The sequence below is a fragment of the Scylla paramamosain genome, chromosome 15 (assembly GCF_035594125.1).
Source record: "Scylla paramamosain isolate STU-SP2022 chromosome 15, ASM3559412v1, whole genome shotgun sequence".
Taxonomy (NCBI): domain Eukaryota; kingdom Metazoa; phylum Arthropoda; class Malacostraca; order Decapoda; family Portunidae; genus Scylla; species Scylla paramamosain.
Window position 1 is genome coordinate 22,725,520 of NC_087165.1, and position 20,492 is coordinate 22,746,011.

At 38.8% G+C, this 20,492-nt stretch overlaps 1 protein-coding gene across 5 annotated transcripts in view; it reads left to right on the forward strand.

Moving 5' to 3' along the window:
• The first annotated feature begins 1,066 nt into the window (after positions 1-1,066).
• The window catches only part of LOC135107693 (ATP-binding cassette sub-family D member 3-like), a 20,094-nt gene continuing 668 nt past the window's right edge, over positions 1,067-20,492 (forward strand). The window contains exons 1-17 of one of the 5 annotated variants that reach the window (XM_064017857.1): positions 3,176-3,265; positions 3,601-3,704; positions 6,020-6,160; positions 6,491-6,563; positions 7,092-7,252; positions 7,630-7,699; positions 8,228-8,325; positions 10,506-10,686; positions 11,226-11,438; positions 11,809-11,878; positions 12,886-12,977; positions 13,596-13,782; positions 14,001-14,209; positions 14,366-14,467; positions 14,584-14,757; positions 15,355-15,516; positions 16,315-20,492. The exon at positions 16,315-20,492 is cut by the window's right edge and continues 668 nt beyond it. In XM_064017857.1, coding sequence (XP_063873927.1) covers positions 6,036-6,160; positions 6,491-6,563; positions 7,092-7,252; positions 7,630-7,699; positions 8,228-8,325; positions 10,506-10,686; positions 11,226-11,438; positions 11,809-11,878; positions 12,886-12,977; positions 13,596-13,782; positions 14,001-14,209; positions 14,366-14,467; positions 14,584-14,757; positions 15,355-15,516; positions 16,315-16,392 — 1,995 coding nt within the window. In that variant the 5' untranslated portion in view covers positions 3,176-3,265; positions 3,601-3,704; positions 6,020-6,035 and the 3' untranslated portion in view covers positions 16,393-20,492. Of the gene's footprint in view, positions 1,228-3,110; positions 3,266-3,600; positions 3,705-6,009; positions 6,161-6,490; positions 6,564-7,091; positions 7,253-7,629; positions 7,700-8,227; positions 8,326-10,505; positions 10,687-11,225; positions 11,439-11,808; positions 11,879-12,885; positions 12,978-13,595; positions 13,783-14,000; positions 14,210-14,365; positions 14,468-14,583; positions 14,758-15,354; positions 15,517-16,314 lie in introns of those variants that run through there. The other 4 variants (XM_064017858.1, XM_064017855.1, XM_064017859.1 and 1 more) reach the window with 4 other exon arrangements.

The following is a 20,492-nucleotide window of genomic DNA, read 5'->3' on the forward strand; positions in this document are numbered from 1 at the left end:
ACTTAAGCAACCTCCACCCACAAACTTGCCTACCTACCCGCTCGCAGCCACGACTAAGGCAGCATGTTTCTGGAAAGTTTATTTGCATTATGCCGCGTCACTGTGATAAACTGATCGGGGAGGAGGAGGGAGGAACAGCAGGGGGAAATGGAGGGAATGATCGTGGAGGAGGAGGGAAAGAATAGAGGGAAGAGGGAGAGAGAGGGAGGGATGAGGTGGAGAATGGGGTTAGGCGTGGGAGGGGGGAGAAAGGAGTGAGGGATTGTTTGGGAAGGAAAGGAAAGATGGAGAGAGGAGGGATGAGTGGAGGAATGAAATGGAGAGAGAGAGAGAGAGAGAGAGAGAGAGAGAGAGAGAGAGAGAGAGAGAGAGAGAGAGAGAGTACTATCACGTTAGACTTGATTAAAAAATAGCGAAACAATACTTATAAATTTATGAAAAAAGACGAGCAGGGTAATAATTAGCAAGATAGTACAGACAAATATGGAACTAGACGGAGAGATAATTTTCTGGGATGACCTAGAAGAGATAAGGCACTGATAGAGATAAACAAAGAAAGTTGTATTATAAATAGAAGCTGCTGACTGGTGGTGGTGGTGGTGGTTATGATATATATATATAGTAATTGCAATTTTTATCAACTTTTACAATACTTGACGCAAAACAGGATGACGGGCTATCAGATGAAGATTCACAAGAGAAAGTCACGAGAAACGAAAGATAAAGAGAAAGCAGATACCTCTCTCTCTCTCTCTCTCTCTCTCTCTCTCTCTAGTTAGTATGTTTAGAGAAATACTGAGAGGCGGTAAAACATTATAATATTTCTCCACGCACATAAATAGATAAATAAATAAATAAATATATATAAACAAATACTAATAATGACAAACAGCTTTTTTTTTTTCTTAATGCAAGGAAGTAGTAAAGTTTTCACAAGCCGGTCGCAGAAATGGGACAGAATCGCAGGGGGCAGGGAATTATTTCTGTACCTGTCTAGGGAAATTTGAGACGTCTTGTATATAAAACAGACGACGGTTCCCTGAGACGTCTAAGTAGCAAGACGGACTGCCCGTCATCTATCATCTCAAACTGTACTTCCACTTCCAACTTTAACACACTTCTCTCTCTCAAATTCTTCTTTCATCCAACTTTCCTATCCCCAATTCGTTCGTTCCCTGAGACGTCTGTGGACCATCTCCATGTAGAGGCCTGCGTCACCTTTACAAGGTGACAATCTCAAACAACACCATCCCTGAGACGCTGTGGGCCGGCTCTAGTTATCAAGGCCCACTTCACCTTGACTTTTCAAGGTGACACACACACACACACACACACACACACACACACACACACACTCCCTGAGACGATTCACTTGACAATATAATTGTTAAGTGTTCATTTAGATTTTAGGGACTTCTTAAAGTAACATTATTATTATTATTATTATTATTATTATTATTATTATTATTATTATTATTGTTATTACTATTATTATTAATATTATTATTATTATTATTATTATTATTATTATTGCTGCTATTATTATTATTATTATTATTACTATTATTATTATTGTTATTTCTGCTATTATTATTATTATTATTATTATTATTATTATTATTATTATTATCATTATTATTATTATTACTATTATTATTATTTTAACAGCAACCTTTTTATATCGTGTCCAATTGGTATTCTATCACTTCTCGATATATTGTTTCTGTCATCATATATTCAGATGTGCCCTCTCTCTCTCTCTCTCTCTCTCTCTCTCTCTCTCTCTCTCTCTCTCTCTCTCTCTCTCTCTCTCTCTCTCTATCCATCCATCCATCTATCTATCTATCTATCTATCTATCTATCTATCTATATATGTATATATATATATATATATATATATATATATATATATATATATATATATATATATATATATATATATATATATATATATATATATATTTCTAACATGGCGTAGGAATAGCCGGAAAACCACATATACCAGCTCCAAGCAGGCCTGTCAGAAAATCGGATTAGAGTTGGAAGGTAGTCCCTTCACCTACCCTCGGGTCTATTGTTTGACCCTTTCAGGTCCAATAAGATCAGGCACGAACTAAAAAATAAAGATGCATTTTTATGGTACATATTTGAAAGTTGGAACATGAGACTGCTATGACCTTAGAAGAATACTATTGTGAGACACACGATTGCACTGAGACGAATTGGGATTTTAATCCACCCACAACGTCCCTCCCCGCATGGACAAGTTATGAGTGACACCTTCCCCCACCGCCCCGCCGCGCACGGTTCACTGGAAGATGATTGGAACACTCAAGAGGTCACTCTTGAGTATTCTGTGCCGGGGAGGAAATTACCAATATATGTAGAAGACCCCTTACTGCGGCCTAACCTGACGACCCAAGAGCAGAAGCCTTCACAACATTGTATCTGTCATCCTCAATACTACGTAAAAAAAACCTGCACAGGTGAGGCACATACGCGAAGCTGGAAGCTTGCCAAGTTTCTTTCACAAGAGGTGAATAAGGAATATCTCCCGACATTGTCAAAGACAAAAGACCATTATTCTCTGTGTAGCTTAAGAGAGGGATATCTACAGTATATTCATCGTTGCTCGCCAGGTGCTCTCAAGAAATCAATGGACGCTATGAGAAGGCTAGGTATAGTGGAATTGATGCTGAGCGACGACGGCCTGATTAGTAAGTCAAGGTGAAGGATTCAGTACTTATATGTTTGTACAGACTACTGCTCCTTGGTTAAAATTTTGAAAATGCTAAGCTCTCACATGAATGATTTTCAAAGGTAGCAGAGATATAATTCGGGTTTTCGTGAGTGTTTTTCGCAATGAGGATTTAAAATTTCCAGCCGGACTATCACTATAATAATGAAAACATCCCTGAAAACCCCCGGTAACTTCTACTGTGTAGTCTGGTAAAAGTAGCGGAGATAATACCCGAGAATGTGGCCCTTTTTATCTTTTTTAATTCATAATATAGTGTTATTTTTCCCTCACTTATTATTTTGACTCCCATTTCTTTGGCCTTTTCTCATACAACACCTGGTTAAACCCAATATTTCTGTAGCTGCTCCTTGTATTATCGTATAGGGAATTTCTGTCGGCGAGGCAGGGAAATTAGGGAAGGCGCGGCGTCAGTGATCAGCTGTCCTCTCCTTCCTCGGGTGCCGCCTGTGTTTTGAGGGGGGTTTCATCACTTTCCACCAACCATTGCCCCGACAAAGACACCAGGTGAGCAATGACATCGCCCTGATATCATGTCTAGACTAAATACCACATGGGAAGGTTTGTATACCTCAAAATGTGAAGAGAGAAATGACGGTGTCCACTTACCACGATGACGAAACCGTGAGGATGGGCAGCAATTACTTGATTTATTTTTTTATTACCTGAGTATTCTTTAAAAAAGCGGTGTTATATTTTATTCTTGACTGTTAATGGTTTCCTACTATTACATGATACGATGTAGAGAGTGAAGTGACAATGGCAGAGCAGTGAGAAAGGAAGTTGAAACACACGAGAGGCCTAAGTTTTTATCATTTTTGTTTTTCTTCCTCGTACTACAGGTTTTCTCTCAACAAGTGTGCGTTTCACCACCTCCACCTCCACACATTTCCCTTTCCTTCCCATGCACTTGAGGTCTTGTACCCGCCACATCACATCATTTCAGGTACTACATGGATTTTTGATGTCAAATCTTGCGTTTCTGGGGTTTAGGTAGTTTACGTGTAAGTCTGCTGAATCCCAGCCCTGAATTGTAGTCCCGGTGCCCATGTCTTAAAGTGTAGATGTAGGGATTGCCATGTGGAGGTCAGTCCTTGTGTGGATTTAGGAGCTACCCTGTGCTGGTCAGTTCAGGTGCTTTGCGTGGGTTCAGATGTCTTGTACTGGTCAATTCAGATGTCTTGTGCTGGTCAGTTCATGAGGTGTCTTGTGGGGGTTCAGATGTCTTGTGCTGGTCAGTTCAGGAGGTGCCTTGTGTGGGTTCAAGAGCTGTTAAGTGCTGGTCAGTTCATGAAGTGCCTTGTGTGGGTTCAGGAGCTGTCAAGTGCTGGTCAGTTCATGAAGTGCCTTGTGTGGGTTCAGGAGCTGTCAAGTGCTGGTCAGTTCAGGAAGTGCCTTGTGTGGATTCGAGCTGTCATGTGGTGGTCAGTTCATGAAGTGCCTTGCATGGGTTCAGGAGCTGTCATGTGGTGGTCAGTTCATGAAGTGCCTTGTGTGGGTTCAGGAGCTGTCATGTGATGGTCAGTTCATGAAGTGCCTTGCATGGGTTCAGGAGCTGTCATGTGGTGGTCAGTTCATGAAGTGCCTTGCATGGGTTCAGGAGCTGTCATGTGGTGGTCAGTTCATGAAGTGCCTTGCATGGGTTCAGGAGCTGTCATGTGGTGGTCAGTTCATGAAGTGCCTTGCATGGGTTCAGGAGCTGTTATGTGGTGGTCAGTTCATGAAGTGCCTTGCATGGGTTCAGGAACTGTTATGTGGTGGTCAGTTCAGGAGGTGCCTTGAGTGGGTCAGTTGGTCCTTTGCAGTTACCTCATAATCTCTTCTTAGGTTAAATGTAAGATGGGGTAAAGGTCTTAAATCACAAGAGGATCAGCCATTCTAGTTACTTTTGAGGTGGGCAATGCCAAGTTAGATTTTTTCAGGTTTGATTAAATAACCAAATTTGACTTAGACTGATCAACCCCATTTGATTTTCGACAGCACACCTCTCCCAAAGGTTAGATTTATTTGAGCTTCCAGATGAATTGCTTTGTGTTTCAGTGTCCTGGTTGCACCCCAGTACTATTGAGGTTATACAAATAGGTATAACCCAGTTTGAGGTGATACAGAAGTGCTTGTGTTGTCACATGATCATTTTGTCTAAGAACATTTTCCACTGGCATCTCACAGCCTAAAGAAACACAATAGATCAATTAAGAAAACTTCTTGATAAAGTCAGCTTAAATTTGCTTTTATACATTATGTTGCTAAAAATGCCTGTGGACTCACCTTTGGCATGAAAGAAGAAAGAACAGGAGCATTTATTGGAAACTGGCTAGAGAAATGTGCTTGGAAGTTCATACAGCTAAACAGAGATCAGTACCATGAAATATTGGGGAATTATTGAAATTATAATTTGAGTATTTGGTATTTCACAAGCATTCATTATCTTCTGACATATCACAATTATAGATGCTATAGCATCTCTTCACCATCTGAGAGTGGTGATATATCTTTATTCTACTGAAATGAGCAGTCTTTGTGGTGTCAGCTACTGCAAAGATGCTGGAAAAGTTTCCAAGTGACACTGGCTTCACTGAGCTGAGCATACACTCTTCAGTCATGTTTGGGTGTGCCACTGGTGACATGCATGTATGGTGAAGCATTTCTGTGTGTTAGTCTAGTTAACAAGGAAGTGATAAGATGTGGGATGAAGGATGTAATGAATGTGCTGAAGAGGTATAAATTGAAGTGTAATGTGGTACTGGGTAGTAGTACTGGGAGGAGAGAGGCAGACCATGTACTTAGAAAAGTATTGGAGTTGGAGATAGTTGAAGGATGATCAGTAGGAAAATAAAGCAGAATCCAAAGGAGGAAGACCTGTGGAAAGATGAAGGAGGACCCAGAGACTGTAGAGAAGGACATGAGATGGATTAATATTAGAGGGGATTGTCTATGACCACAGAAAGTGAGAAACTCATAAACCATATAACTTCTTTAAGGAGAATGGGGATAAAGAAAATAATGAGGTGATAGGGGACATTTGTTATTTTGGTTAACACTGATATACCTCATTTAATACCATTGGATCTCATGCCTAGTCAGTCTGTCATGTATGAAAGAACACATGACTGTTCATCTTACTGGACATTCAGAGTGTGCAAATGAAAAAATGCGTACATGGAGTAAAAAAAAAAAAAATGAAGGGTGTTTTTTAGTAGAATGTATTTACGTTGCCCTAGTTTTTCAGTATCACTTTGTTAACTCCCCAGCCTCTCACAGGCAGTGAAGGAGAGGCATGGCTGTGCTCAGCAAGATATCGGCAATATCCCAGTCCCGGGATGCCAGGCTGTTTGGAGCCACCTCCACGGCAGCTTTCCTGTATTGGATCTACTGCGTCAACAAAGCTTCCAGCCAAAAGAAGTGAGTATATAAGATACTAATCATCATTTAGTTTTAACTGAGATTTCATATTTCACACACACACACTACAGATGGAGGAGGGAGAGAGACGACTAATCTTATGTCTCATTCCTAAATAATCCTTAAATTTCTTGAAAGTAGACAAGATATGTAGAGACACAAGCATTTGTTTTTATTATTTTATTTTGTTGTTTTATTATTTCATATTCTTGGGGGATGTTATATTCTGGGAGGTACAGATTAACCTGTCTTGAAGAGCAGACACAGGTGTAAGAATACTAGACACCAAGCACTGTTTAGATAATCTTATTAGAAATTTATGACTTTCAGAAGACTGTCTGCAGAGGATTTGAAGTTTGTTGTGAATGAGAAAGGAGCATCCGGTGACAAGAAGAAAGCTCAGGTAAGGTGTAGCCAGCTGGCACTAACACATGCTGAATTACTGATACAAACAACACACAGAGAAAGGTGTTGATGCACATTTGCTGTTAAGTACACAAAATCCTTAGGGTTAGTAATCTAGAAAAGACAAAAAGTAATGGATTCAAGTTTGATAAAGTTAGATTTAAAAAAAAAACAGATAGGAAGAAACTGCCTCTCAAATCAAATGATGGACGAGTGGAATAGACTTAGTAATCTTGCTTGTGCCGAGTCAGTTGGAACTTTTGAAAAAAAGATGAAATAGATTTATGGATAGGGATGATTGATAAGGATAGATAGCCATGTTCTATGGAGTCTGTCATGTGTGAACCTGCTGGTTTCTTGTAGTTTCCCAATGTTCTTATGTCCTGAAGAAAATATGAAGGCATAATGCTGAGAGAGAGAGAGAGAGAGAGAGAGAGAGAGAGAGAGAGAGAGAGAGAGAGAGAGAGAGAGAGAGAGAGAGAGAGAGAGAATTATAAATATCTAACAGCATTACCACACTCTTCAGGTAAATGGAGAATTCTTCAAATCCCTGAGGGGCATTCTGAACATCCTGGTGCCAGGTGTGTGGACCCCTGAGGCTGGCTTCCTCACCTTAGTGGCAGCAACCCTTATCACTCGCAGCATGTGTGACATTTGGATGATCCATAATGGCACACTCATTGAAGGGTTGGTGCTTTTTTTTTATCCAATTTATTTTTACACTAATAAATGGACCAAGGACTACACCATAAAGGTGGCAAATAACTTAAACTCTGCAAAAATTTGTTTTCTTTCTTTAAATGTTAGAAAGGCTGACCAGAGGCTTCAAAACAAAAGCCATTTTGATTTTTGACAACACAATGTTTGATAAAATTTTGTGAACAAGGTAAGGTACTATAATATATGGCAGCTATACCATATACAGGGGGAGATAAGACTTTTTTGATAACCTCTTTTAGCCTTGGCATATCCTTGAACATGTATTTAATAAACAAAGGGGTCATGTTCAATATCAATTAATAATTATGCGAGTTTTATAGTTTGATGCACATTTTCTGTTTCAGTTCCATCATATCCAAGGACATGAATGGTTTCCTGAAGCATCTTGTTGAGCTGATGCTTGCAATGCCAGCAGTAAGTTTGGCCTATGTTATAAATCTTAGCAGAGAAATGTGACTGCTATGATGGAGGCTGGGGTGTGTGGCTGCTGTGATGGAGGCTGGGGTGTGTGGCTGCTGTTGTAGCAGCTACTGTGTTGGAGGCTCGAGTGTATGACTGCTGTATTGGAGGCTGTGCTGTACAGTTGATATGTCTGAGGCTCTGTTTTGTGGTTTATTTGGTGGAGTGTAGGGAGTGTGGTTGTGGTGAGGGAGACATGGGGATATGACAAAACTTAAATTCTCTAATTTTTTAAAAGATATACTGGCCTTTTCTATAATCCCTTTCTTGTATTAGACGGATTTTTTTGTCTTACATTAAATTGCCTTTATATTATTTTATATTTATTTAATGTGTGAAAGAACAGGATGCGTGGACAGGAATATGTCATGGAGTGTAGGAGTAGATTAGTTTAGATTGAACTAGTATACTTTGAAGTATTAAAGTAAAGAAGTATCATTGATGCTCCATCACATGCATTATTATAGTTATATTCTGTTACAGATTTCACTGGTGAACAATGTGCTGAAGTATGGCCTGAATGAGTTGAAGCTGAGGTTCAGGACACGATTGTCAACACATCTCTATGAGAGATATCTCAGGTGAGTTCTTCCTCAAGCCCATCTATTCCCTGTTGTTGATCTTGGGTTAGTAGTAAGTATTGCCTTTGATGTATGTACTGTTCTTTAGGTCATTTCTCTCTCTGTGCTTGTACAATTTTCGGAAAGGTTGGAAGAATACTCAGTCAGTACCCAGAAGCCATATATTCTTATTGGGATGACTGCAGTAGTGCTTTATAGGGCAGCAGCCAACAACCCCTCTAAGAGGACAGCTGGGAACATTTTGTGACAATGGACTGGTTGCATGTTGATTTTTTCTTGTAAAAAGTTTAATCAACTTTTCAATGTACTGAATTTTCTTATGACATGATTAATTTGACAAACCAAAGTAAATATACAGAAAAAAGCGTAAAATTGTAAAAGGAAATAAATATATGGCACGTTGTGGGTGGAGCAGTTGTGACATCACAACTCAGGTCTGGACTGCTGCCTAGCACAGGGTACCTCGTGGATTTACGAGCAGTGGTGACATTGATGTTTCGTTCCATGATGCGAAACCACAGCAAAGACCACATCAGAAAAAAAAAAGAAACTGGATTCATCATACCTGTTACATATTATGTCTGCTCTGTGATTATTGAGTATAACAGCAGTTTAGATGAGCATTAATACTTAATTAATCATAATGTCATCTTGTTGATATTGGTAATGTAAGATGCACTTCAATGTCTGGAAACACCAAATCACTAAAAAAGCAGCTCTAAAGTAAAGTAAATACAATATAAAGGGACTGCACACCTGAAATTAAAATACAGTTGACCACCACTAATGTACACAGTAATGCAACAATTTACCTGCTAAGTCTACTCAACAGTCTTAGAGAGGAGGAGATCTAGTCTCAAGTTCTAATACACAAGAAATCAGTAATAAAAAAGCTTAACACTGGCTTGTTCCCCCTGGGTCTCCATGAATCATAAAGCAACCAAATCTTGTCTCACCTAACCTCCTAACTCCCCCTCCCCACAGGCTGCCCCCAGGACTAACCTGATCAAATTGCATACTTGATCTTCATGTTGATGGCTGAGCGTGAGGCAGCAATAGTCTTACTTAATAAGGGTGATGCCATACATGATTTCTTGCTAACATGACATAATTACTTCACAAGACCTAAATAAAATCTACATTAAGCATATGTAAAAGGTAATTCATACATCACATAGTAAACCTGCTCTGTAAGATGTGTGCTTGTTGTAGATGATACCCTAATTTGCTGAGATCTAGTCATTAAGAGTTATCTCTGTCTATAAGGAAACAAATATTTTCATCTTTGTGGTATTTTTTCTCTTTGCACTACATCAAAATTACATGTATGTATATACCCTGAAGCCACTGCCAGGCAATACTTGCCCTGGCTCTGTTCCCAAATGACTTCTTCATGATTCACAAGTATAATTTTTTTTTATTACCAAATCATCATACTTGTATTGGTTGTCACAAGGTTTGGTCCCTAAAACCAAAAATTATCTCAGCAAAAGCAGACATACCATACTTCATTAAGTGTCACACATGTAGCACTGAAAATAACAGTTTTAAATTAAAGAAATCTAGCTTACAAAGACATGGAGTACATTGGAGCAGGCAAGGAGCATGTCAGCCTGGATGGCAGATGGGTAGTGACATAACAGAGGAGGATGCAGTTGTCTGTGGTATGTTGATAGTTTAAAAAAAAATTTTTTCACGAATTTTAAAATGCAGCGAAAATTTAATGGTATCCCAATGATTACTAGTGTCTACTTTATTATTTTATGTAATTTCTTCACAACCTGAAACCAGTCCATTGTGGCCACAGGAAGCCTAGATCACAGGAATTTCTACTGTGATTATATTGGCAACAAGAAGTGGTGAATGACCAGTTGTGCTGAGACATCTGCACATTGGAAAGAATACTGCCTTATTTTCGTTGTATGTCATAAAAGGCAATGAGAAGGGACAGAATGAAGGAACTAGGAACCTGGTGGAAAGGACAGAATGAAGGAACTAGGAACCTGGTGGAAGGGACAGAATGAAGGAACTAGGAACCTGGTGGCAGTGTGCAATCTGACTGCCCTTCAGTACAGGAGGAAGCAAGAATATGTATCAGCTTTAATTTCTCTCCTGAATAGTAATATTTATTTTTCTAGTAAGAATATTAACATCTCTCATTATATGGGTTCCACTTTCAGAGGTTTCACATATTACAAGATGAGCAACCTGGACAACAGAATCAGCAATGCTGACCAGCTGTTGACGCAGGATGTGGAGAAGTTTTGTGACTCGGTGGTTGAGCTTTATTCCAATATCAGCAAGCCCATCTTAGATATTCTCATTTATGTCCAAAAACTGACTCAGGCCATTGGAGGACAGGTGAGCTGAAGAAAAGCTGTGACATTGTTGTACAACAAAACAAAGCATCTTGTGTGTGATATAACTAATGAGAATGATATAAGGTCTGGTCAAACTTAAAGAAGAAAAAATATATTGGACATTTCAAGCATGTCACATTGCTATATGTAATGATTTAAGAGATGGAATAAATTTCAGAGGGAAGTATATACTGGACATAATATATAATAATAAATATAAGTAGCAAGAATGGGGAGTGAGTGAAGAATTAGAGGGAGAGAGGAAATATTGAGAAATAAATATTCTCTTTTCTTATCCTTTACTCCTTTTTGTCTTTCCTTCATCCATTCCCTTCACATTTATGCTCCTTAATCAGTCTCATTCTATTTAGCAATCGTCAGGATTTTCTCTCTCTCTCTCTCTCTCTCTCTCTCTCTCTCTCTCTCTCTCTCTCTCTCTCTCTCTCTCTCTCTCTCTCTCTCTCTCTCTAAACCCATTTCACCATGCCATCTTGTCCCTCCACCAGCATCACCATTAATAGTACTCCTTTGCTCTGCCAGGCACCAGGTGTCATGATCCTGTATCTGCTCTTGTCTGGCACCCTCCTCACCCACCTCCGCCGTCCCATCAGCCGCCTCACTGTCACAGAACAACGTCTGGAGGGCGATTTCCGATATGTCAACTCTCGTCTCATCACCAACTCTGAGGAGGTGGCCTTCTATCAGGGGAACAAAAGGGAGAAGAAGAACATTGATACATCCTTTATGAGATTGGTGAGTATCTGGAAAGGTGTTACAGAGATGGATTCTGGTAGGTAGATGCTGCAGCGTTTTCTTGGAGAAGGATACCATCTCCAGATAAATGGGAGGATGGAGTGAAGTATGTAAGAGAAAGTGGTGAGAGGAGAATAAATGAATTAGTACATGCAGGGAGGAAATATACAGACTGAAGTGAATATTGACACTTCTGTTGTGGCTACTTCCTTGGGAAGAGGTTTAATAACAGGCATCAGATATAGATAAATAGATTGTATTGTGGATTTTATAGGTGTCAGAAAATTGTCCCATCAATAATTATGAATAAGCTGTTCTCATGTGGAACTGAGTCAGTGCTAATGATTATATCACATTGCTTCTTTTGCAGGTCAATCATCTCCGCTGCTTCATCACTTTCCGCTTCAACATGGGCTTCATTGATAACATCATTGCCAAGTGTAAGTTGTAGTCTTGCCTTTTCCTCTGGATTTTCCTTGTTTTTATTTCTGATTGCCATCTTTATCCTTTCAATTGCTGTGCCCAATGTCTTTCTTACCATGTCCATCTTAGTCAACATCCCACGTTCTTCTGCTTCTACACCTTAGTTTTAGAGTTATCTTAAAACTCTGTACCTGAAAAATTTATTTAGGTTGTTGTTTTTTGTTGTTCTCTCTCTCTTCTTTCCAACCTTTGACTTTCTCTGTCACTAACTTTCCCAACTTAAATCTCTCTCTCTTGCAAAGCTTTCTTACTCCTCATTCTCTTCCTTGAGTTTCTTGATTTCTTCACAGTACTTCTTGTTTAAGTCCACTATTTTCATTACCTCTTTCTCAGTTCTTTGATTTTTTCTCTTTCCATCTCTCTCTTCTTCATCTCTATTATATCACTGGATATCTTTTTACATTGTCATCACCCATCTGTCTCTCTTTCTTTCATATCAATTATTATTGCTAAGTTACTTATTTCTTTTCGTATTTTTGCATTTTTTTCAATTTTCCACATTCATTTATTTGTATGAGCTACACAGGTCTTCCTTGAAACCTTTGAAAACATTTGCCGTGTCAGCCGCCATCTTCCCTGTTGATATCACTGACAATGTTTACCTGTACATTACTCTCCCATTTCATCCTTTTGGCCACTTCCTGATTTACACTTCACTTACCCTGCAGTCACTCATCACACAGTTCCCTATTATAGAGACAGGACTCAAGCTCAGCCCGCCTGTACAACCAAAACCTAGGTAAATCCTTGGGGCTGCTGTGGATGCGCCCGATCAGCTGGGCAGTGCGGCTGATCAGTGTGTGTGTGTGTGTGTGTGTGTGTGTGGATGGCTTGTCTCAGCTACCAGTATATGATTCTGGTGTATAGAAAAGTATAGATAGATGATGTATGAATGTTGTGAATGACAAAGCCTACCTGAAGATTTAAGAGTGACGGATGACTCAAGTCTGTCCTACCTTTGCAGATCTGGCTACCTGTGTGGGGTTCTCAGTGGTTGCATATCCCTACCTTACCCCGACCAGACTGTCCAAAAGTGAATACAAGACTCGCATGCAGGTAAGAAACTGTCTTGGAGATAATATAGTGTGTATTTTGTGTTTTGTCGTCCATTAGTCATTACCCACCATTGTTACTGCTTGGCATGCCTGAATATCCACTTTTACCTCCCTATGAATTTGATTATTTGAAAAGAAAATCAAGACATCTGTAGAAATAAATATTCTGTGCAGCATTATTGTTTATGGTATCAGACATTATTTAAGATTTTCCCATGTCTTAAAGGTATTTCTTGAATGTATCTCTTTCCTTATATGACAACAGCCCTTCTATTCACTTTCTTATTGCCAATAATATACATAACAGAATCATGTTAAGACATCACAAAAAAAATATAGAGTTTGCACACACAATCCCTTAACTGTCTATCTATGAAATATCACTTGAAAATTTGCATGTTTGATCCTGGTACATGGCAGTTTAAATTTTTTTTTTTTTTTGTGGAAGAAGTAGCTCTTTCTCATAACACTAGCTGGCACCCTTTTCCTTCATTGTTGTGGTGCCATAACTACTTGATTTTCATCCAGGACTACTATAGAAGTGGTAGGATGTTAGTGAAGCTCGCTGAGGCCATAGGAAGGCTGGTGGTGGTGCCATAACTACTTGATTTTCATCCAGGACTACTATAGAAGTGGTAGGATGTTAGTGAAGCTCGCTGAGGCCATAGGAAGGCTGGTGCTGGCAGGCCGGGAGCTGACGAGGCTGGCTGGGTTCACAGCACGTGTTCAGGAACTGCTCACTGTCTTGAAGGAACTCAACGTAGGGCAGTACCAGCGCACCATGGTGGAGAACAGGGCATCCAGTGGTGGGTAGAGCTGTCACTTGTTGAGTTTTGATTCTATTTTCTTTGTTGACCCTTGACTGGCAATGACTATGACATCTGTTATTTGAGCAACATGATATGACAAGTAAACATGGAACTTTGCTTTCATAACAACAGCAGATTGTGAATGTGTCTTAACTTGCTTAAGAAATACCTAGCTTAAGAACATGCTCTAATTTTTTCTGGCATCCCTTCCACAGACAACCTGAGTCTCCTTGCCCTTCAGCCTGGCAGGGGCTTGGTTGTCAATGAGGACAATGTGATCCGTTTTGAGCATGTGCCACTGGTCACTCCCAATGGTGATGTGCTGGTGCAGGAGCTGAACTTTGAGGTGCAGTCAGGTATGAATGTCCTGGTTTGTGGCCCAAATGGGTGTGGCAAGTCATCTCTCTTCAGGATCCTTGGGGAGGTAAGTTTAGTGGGATGTGAGTTTTGTCTGTCTGTTTATCTGTCTCAGTCCCTGTCTTGTTTCTGTCTGCTTGTCTCTCAATCTCTCTCTCTCTCTCTCTCTTTCTCCAAGAAAAGAATAGCAGCTGCAGTGCATTCATGTGTTTGTCTGTTTCAGCTGTGGCCAGTGTTTGGAGGATGCGTCACCAAGCCCAGTGCAGGGAAACTCTTCTACATCCCCCAGCGACCTTACATGACCATTGGCACACTTAGGGACCAGGTTGGTGGATGGATGGTTAATAACTTATTCCTGCAACATAATCTGACAAGAGGGTAAAAAGAATGAAAACACAATTTGAATACCTTGGAGCATCTCACCACTTTGTCACTTTGCAGGTCATCTACCCTGACTCCCATTCAGACATGTCCTGTCGTGGGGTCAGTGATGATGACCTTAGGGAGCTACTGGGACGAGTGCAGCTGACCCACATCCTGGAGCGGGAGTGTGGATGGGATGCCACAGCAGACTGGATGGACGTGCTGTCTGGCGGGGAGAAGCAGCGGATTGCTGTATGTGTTTCCTTCTGTTGTTTGTGGTGTTGAGAGGGAAAGGAAAGCTAGAATCCCAGGCCTGTATTTTTATGTGTTTTCTTTTTTCATAAGGATTGACATGTTCATGGGGCACAGAGATGATAAGTCTCGTAGGTATTTTCCCACTAATGGTGTTGAGTCCTTGTTAACAGCCTTGAAAGCACTCTTGGAAACCCCCATATCTTACTTTAGAGAGTCTAGACCATGTTAAAAGTTGTTGAAATCACATACATCAGTGTTTAAGAATACAAGCCTGTATCCCATCATAATTGGAGTTTGCAGCATTATTATCTGGGAGCCAGTGTTTGATTACCTCATTCCTGTGATTCATAATTCCACCATGTTTATCTCTCAAAGGTGTTTTCTGCTTATGCCAGGTGTTTTCTTTGTTATTATCATAAAAAGAATATAGAAACATAATAAAATACAGCACCTAAAACTTAACAACATATCATATTTATACTCTAGAGTTTCTTCAATCTGTGCTTGCAGTATAAAGACCTCCCTTCACTGATTTCATTAATTTCTACCCAATCATAAGTAGTATGTATCTGAAGGTAAACTTTTATGGTGCAGATGGCTCGACTCTTCTACCACAAGCCCCAATTTGCTATTCTTGATGAGTGTACGAGTGCAGTGAGTGTGGATGTCGAGGATGCAATGTACCAGTATTGCCGCCAAGTTGGCATCACTCTCTTCACAGTGTCCCATCGCAAGAGTCTCTGGAAGCACCATGAGGTAAGTTTCTTTGTGGGAAGAGGAGAATTAGAAGCTGAGACTGTAGTATTTATTGTGGAGGCTTTGTGTTGTCAAGAGTGAGGAAGGATGAATAGTTTGACTTATGGTATATATATATATATATATATATATATATATATATATATATATATATATATATATATATATATATATATATATATATATATATATATATATACCAGGTCTGCCATAGTAATTTTGCTACCTGAACTGATGCTTCACTCACACCACTTGTTTATCTTTAGAAGTTCCCAGTCTTCTTTTTGTTTTTTTTAAGAACTCTTAGCTTGTCCCACCACATTTAAGTCAATGGATTCTTGATTCAATGTGTAATCACCAGTATCATATGTATATTTTTACAAATTCTCATTTTCCTCCATAACATATCTTTTTTCATCCCTTTGACTGCAATGGTTCTTCAAGTTTAATGATAAGGTTTGGTGCAAGTTTAGAACAAAAGGAGTGATGTGATCAAACCGTTCAGTCTTTTAAATGTATTCAGTATTCAGTAATGAGAGGACTACTCAGATTACAAGTATTGTAATGTCATTAACAGTCAAGAGTTAAAGATCCTTAACCCCGTAGATGTTAAACTCAGTAAGACTTCAGCTGATATGCAGTGTGTAATGACCAGCATTATATGCATATTTTTACAAATTTTACTTTCCTTCTGTATATATGTTGGAAGTGCTTATAGCCTCTCTCAGTACTACATGCTTAATTCAATAAGTTTTGAGTTGACATGAAGTGTGTAGTGATCTCCGCCTCTCTCCACAGTACTACCTTCACATGGATGGGCGTGGATCCTTTGATTTCAAGCCCATACAGCCAGACACTCAGGAGTTTGGCTCCTGAAGCTCCCAGAGGCTGTTGTACCTGTTGGAAATCACTGCACAGGGACATAGTGGGTGAGGCAAGAGCAGGTAAAAGTTGGTGTCCATGTCTTTGTGATGCAGATAATAAGGTCACAGCAAAGAGGCTCTTCTCATAGTGCTGGTGTTCCTGGGTCAGTGCTGTCATGATGGAGCGTTCCTAGCTTCTGTATTCATAGTTCAACTTGGCATTTTTTTTGGTGTATTTAGATTAAGGAAAGTAATGCAGTAATAGTCAGTCAGGCACTTAGCTTCTGGTTTTTTAAAATATTAAAGTTTTGAAAAGTCTGTTTTGTAGCACACATCAGTATTATTGAAACCTCTTTCTCTTCTTCCTCTGGCTTCATGATTGTTGTTGCTATTCATTATTATTATTATTATTATTATTATTATTATTATTATTTTCTTCATGTGTTCTTCACAATTAATAATAATATCATTGTTTTTTTTTTGTGATAATTATCATGTAGGAATGTCATTCTGGTGTACAAATATATAGATAGGTTATTATTATCATTATTATAATCACCATAATTGATAACAGCAATTATTAAGCAAAGAGGAAAGAGACAAGATCATTCTTAACACTGTCACAAATTAACTGTATTGGAGTGTCCCTAATATGCCTGAAGCCTCACACACACAGTGACACCACATTACATGCTGCACTCTGCTGTTATTATCCAACAAGTGGTTAATAGTCAAAACTTTGTGTCAGCTATTTTAATCTGCTTGCTGATAATTATAAATGGGCAGAGATTGAGCTTTTGTGGGCAGTAGTGTCTAGATAGCGTTGATTTTATATATCTTGACATGGCGAGATAAGATCGGCTTTAGTAAGAGAATTAGTCCAGTTTTGGATTTGAAGGACGTACAGTAAATCCTCAGTATAATGAACTATTTGTGAGGGAAAGGCTGTTTGTTATATCTGAATATTCACTCTTATCCAGTAGGCATACAGTGAGGTCTTTCATAAGAACATAACATAGGGAAGCTGCAAGAAGCCATCACATTGTTATACGAGGAGAGTTGTTCAGTAATACATATTCAGATAGTGGTTACTCAAGTTTAACTGGAATTCTGCTACACCTTGCCAAAATTTGTTTGTTATAACCAATGTTTGTTTGGGAGGTCCTGATGGTTCTTTATTTTTGCCTCATAACAATTAGGAGGGTTAAATGTGAGGCTTGTTTAAAGTGTCTGATATATTTAATATTTATTATATTTGTATTTATTGTATTGAGGACTTACTGTATCCTGCACTTTCTTAAGCTGGAGTCTGCAAGTCAGGGTTGAGCCATGAAACAAGTAGGATCGTTATGTTCCTCAGGGATGTGGAATAGTAATGTTCCATACAATGAGTATTTCTAATTTTTGTGCTGGCTTTGTGTGGGTATTAGTAGTGTTCCCTTGAAGACATCTTGGGAGGTGTCAACACAACCTTGTACTATTTTGCCTTGTATGGTGTTTAATTTTTTTATATATTTTTTTATATTCATGTCTTAATCTCCCAGGTCATCCTGAAATGTAGTCCACACTCCATCTGTCATGAGTAAGAGTCTTGTTCATGGAAAACAGGAATTTTCTTCATAACTCATTTGCCTCATGCACTCACTCATCATTGACCACTAAATTATTATCACAGGTTTTTAGCCACAGTTTACGTAAATTTTTTAAAGATTTGTTCCGTGACTTACGTATGATAGTAATATTTCTACTCGACACAGTGAAAGATACTTATGTATGAGTGAACTAATAGTTTGTACTTTTAGGTTTTCAGAAGACTTAATAAAGCTATATTTTGACCAGGATTAAAATCAATAACATAATTGAAATTAGGTCTAAATTGATTTTTGTCTCAGACTAGGAAAAAGCAAAAAAAAAAAAAAAAAAAAAAAAAAAAAAAAAAAAAAAAAAATCAAACACACGAAACAGCAACTTATGAATTTTATAAATGTACCTAGTGGTGGTGAAAAGTCAAGTAATATATCATGCCTCCTTCCACTGTGTTCAGCATTTTTCTCTATGTCAAGGACTCTGATCTGTTTAAGAAACCATCAGATGTCAGATTTTATAAGCAGATTTAAGCAGATTGGAAGACTTGGACAAGGAGAAAGTGTAAAACTGCATAAGTGAGTGCAGAAGGTTACTAGACCTCTGACCATGAGTGTACTGTTGTGAAAGCATCCAGAATGACTACAGAGCAAATGACTTGGTTTGTGAGCCAGATAATTTTTTAGGAAATGGAGAATTTTTTATTTTTTTTTATTTAACTTTTCTATCATAACAACATAAGGAAAAAAAGATCATTGCAAGTATACAGAAAACTTTAAATTTGTTTAGCATTGTGTATACGATACTAAAGAAAGAAAGAAGAAAGAGATAGGAAGAGAAAGGAGGAGACAGGGAAGGTGATAAGTACGATAGATAATGAGAAGAGATGAGAAGATAGGAAAAAAGTTTGATGGAAGATATTGTAGAATGAGATAGGGAGTGTAATGGGTATAGTATGATAGTGGTGGTGGTGGTGGTGGTGGTGGTGGTGGTGAACGGCACACAACTGTCAGCTCAAAAATGTGTGGGCCTGAATCTTTTATTTTTTATTGATTGAATTATTGCAAGCAATATGTATAACAAATGTAATTTAGTTGGTAATCCTAAAAGTATGCAAGTATTAATTTTCAGTACTTTTCTGCTTCTTCCTGCCTCCTTCACTTGTCCAAAGACAGTTTTATCCTTTTCATTCTTTTCACAAGAGAGAGCTGCCTCATTGAGAAACTGCTGTGATTCAAGTTAACTTCATGTGTCAGCCATAGGCCATAGTTGATATTTGTAAAAATATAAATATGAATTGACTACAGTCAATATACTGATGTTCAGGCAGTGCTGTTTTGAGGTAAGTGGTTGGAGGCCATAGTATTCTGAACATGTCACCTATGGCATCTGATTCACTACTTAAATCAAAAGCAACATCCAAGAGACTTGCTCTCTGTTGATATTACAAATTCAAATCAGTGTGATCTTTTGTCCGTCTTTGTGTTCACTCTTCTACCTCACTATCACATTTTCATTATCTCTTAATACCCTATTTTCATCTCAGGATGAAGAGAATGAATAAAGGAAAGAGAAAACAAGTGGGCAAGCTGTGTGTGTGTGTGTGTGTGTGTGTGTGTGTGTGTGTGTGTGTGTGTGTGTGTGTGTGTGTGTGTGTGTGTGTGTGTGTGTGTGTGTGTGCATGCCAGTTATTCATTATGGTGTTGAAGATCCATTCTGGGCTGTAGGTAACCAAGTACACCTTCCCAATGAGAGTTTAAGAGTTCATGATAGGTCAGTCTCTGAATAAGCCCAAGACCTGCAGCACACCACTCACCCCATCATCCTCTTGCTAATGGATGAGGACAGTAACTTTCCTCACATCAGTGAAATCCTTTGCTGCCTGAGTGAGTGCAAGTGTCAGCCTACCATATGAGAAGCAGGATGTTTCTACTGAGATAATGAGCTGTGCGTGTGTGTGTGTGTGTGTGTGTGTGTGTGTGTGTGTGTGTGTGTGTGTGTGTGTGTTATGTGAGCATCAGTAATGTATTTTCATATATTTTACCTGTATTATTGTGTTCAGACATCTGTACATATATGAAGAGGCTGAAGAAATACAGAATAACACGCACACACACACATGAATCAATGACTTGCTTCAGTGGTTGTGATGATTAAAGTCTTACATAATTACATGATTTGCTAATTTATCATTGATATTGGTACTCATTGTGTAAAGTTTCTCTATGCTTTCTTAAGATTTTCAGAGCAAAAAATTACACTGAAGTGCAATTACAATGCTAAATGTCACTTATTACTCTCTCTCTCTCTCTCTCTCTCTCTCTCTCTCTCTCTCTCTCTCTCTCTCTCTCTCTCTCTCTCTCTCTCTCTCTCTCTCTCTCTCTCTCTCTCTCTCTCTTATTGTTTATAATAGTGTTTATGGTGTAGGTGTGTGTGTACAGTACATGGGTGTACACTCACAAACACAAAACTAAATATTATTACCAAACAGAGTGTATTTATGAGATGGATTTGCTACAGATTATGTCT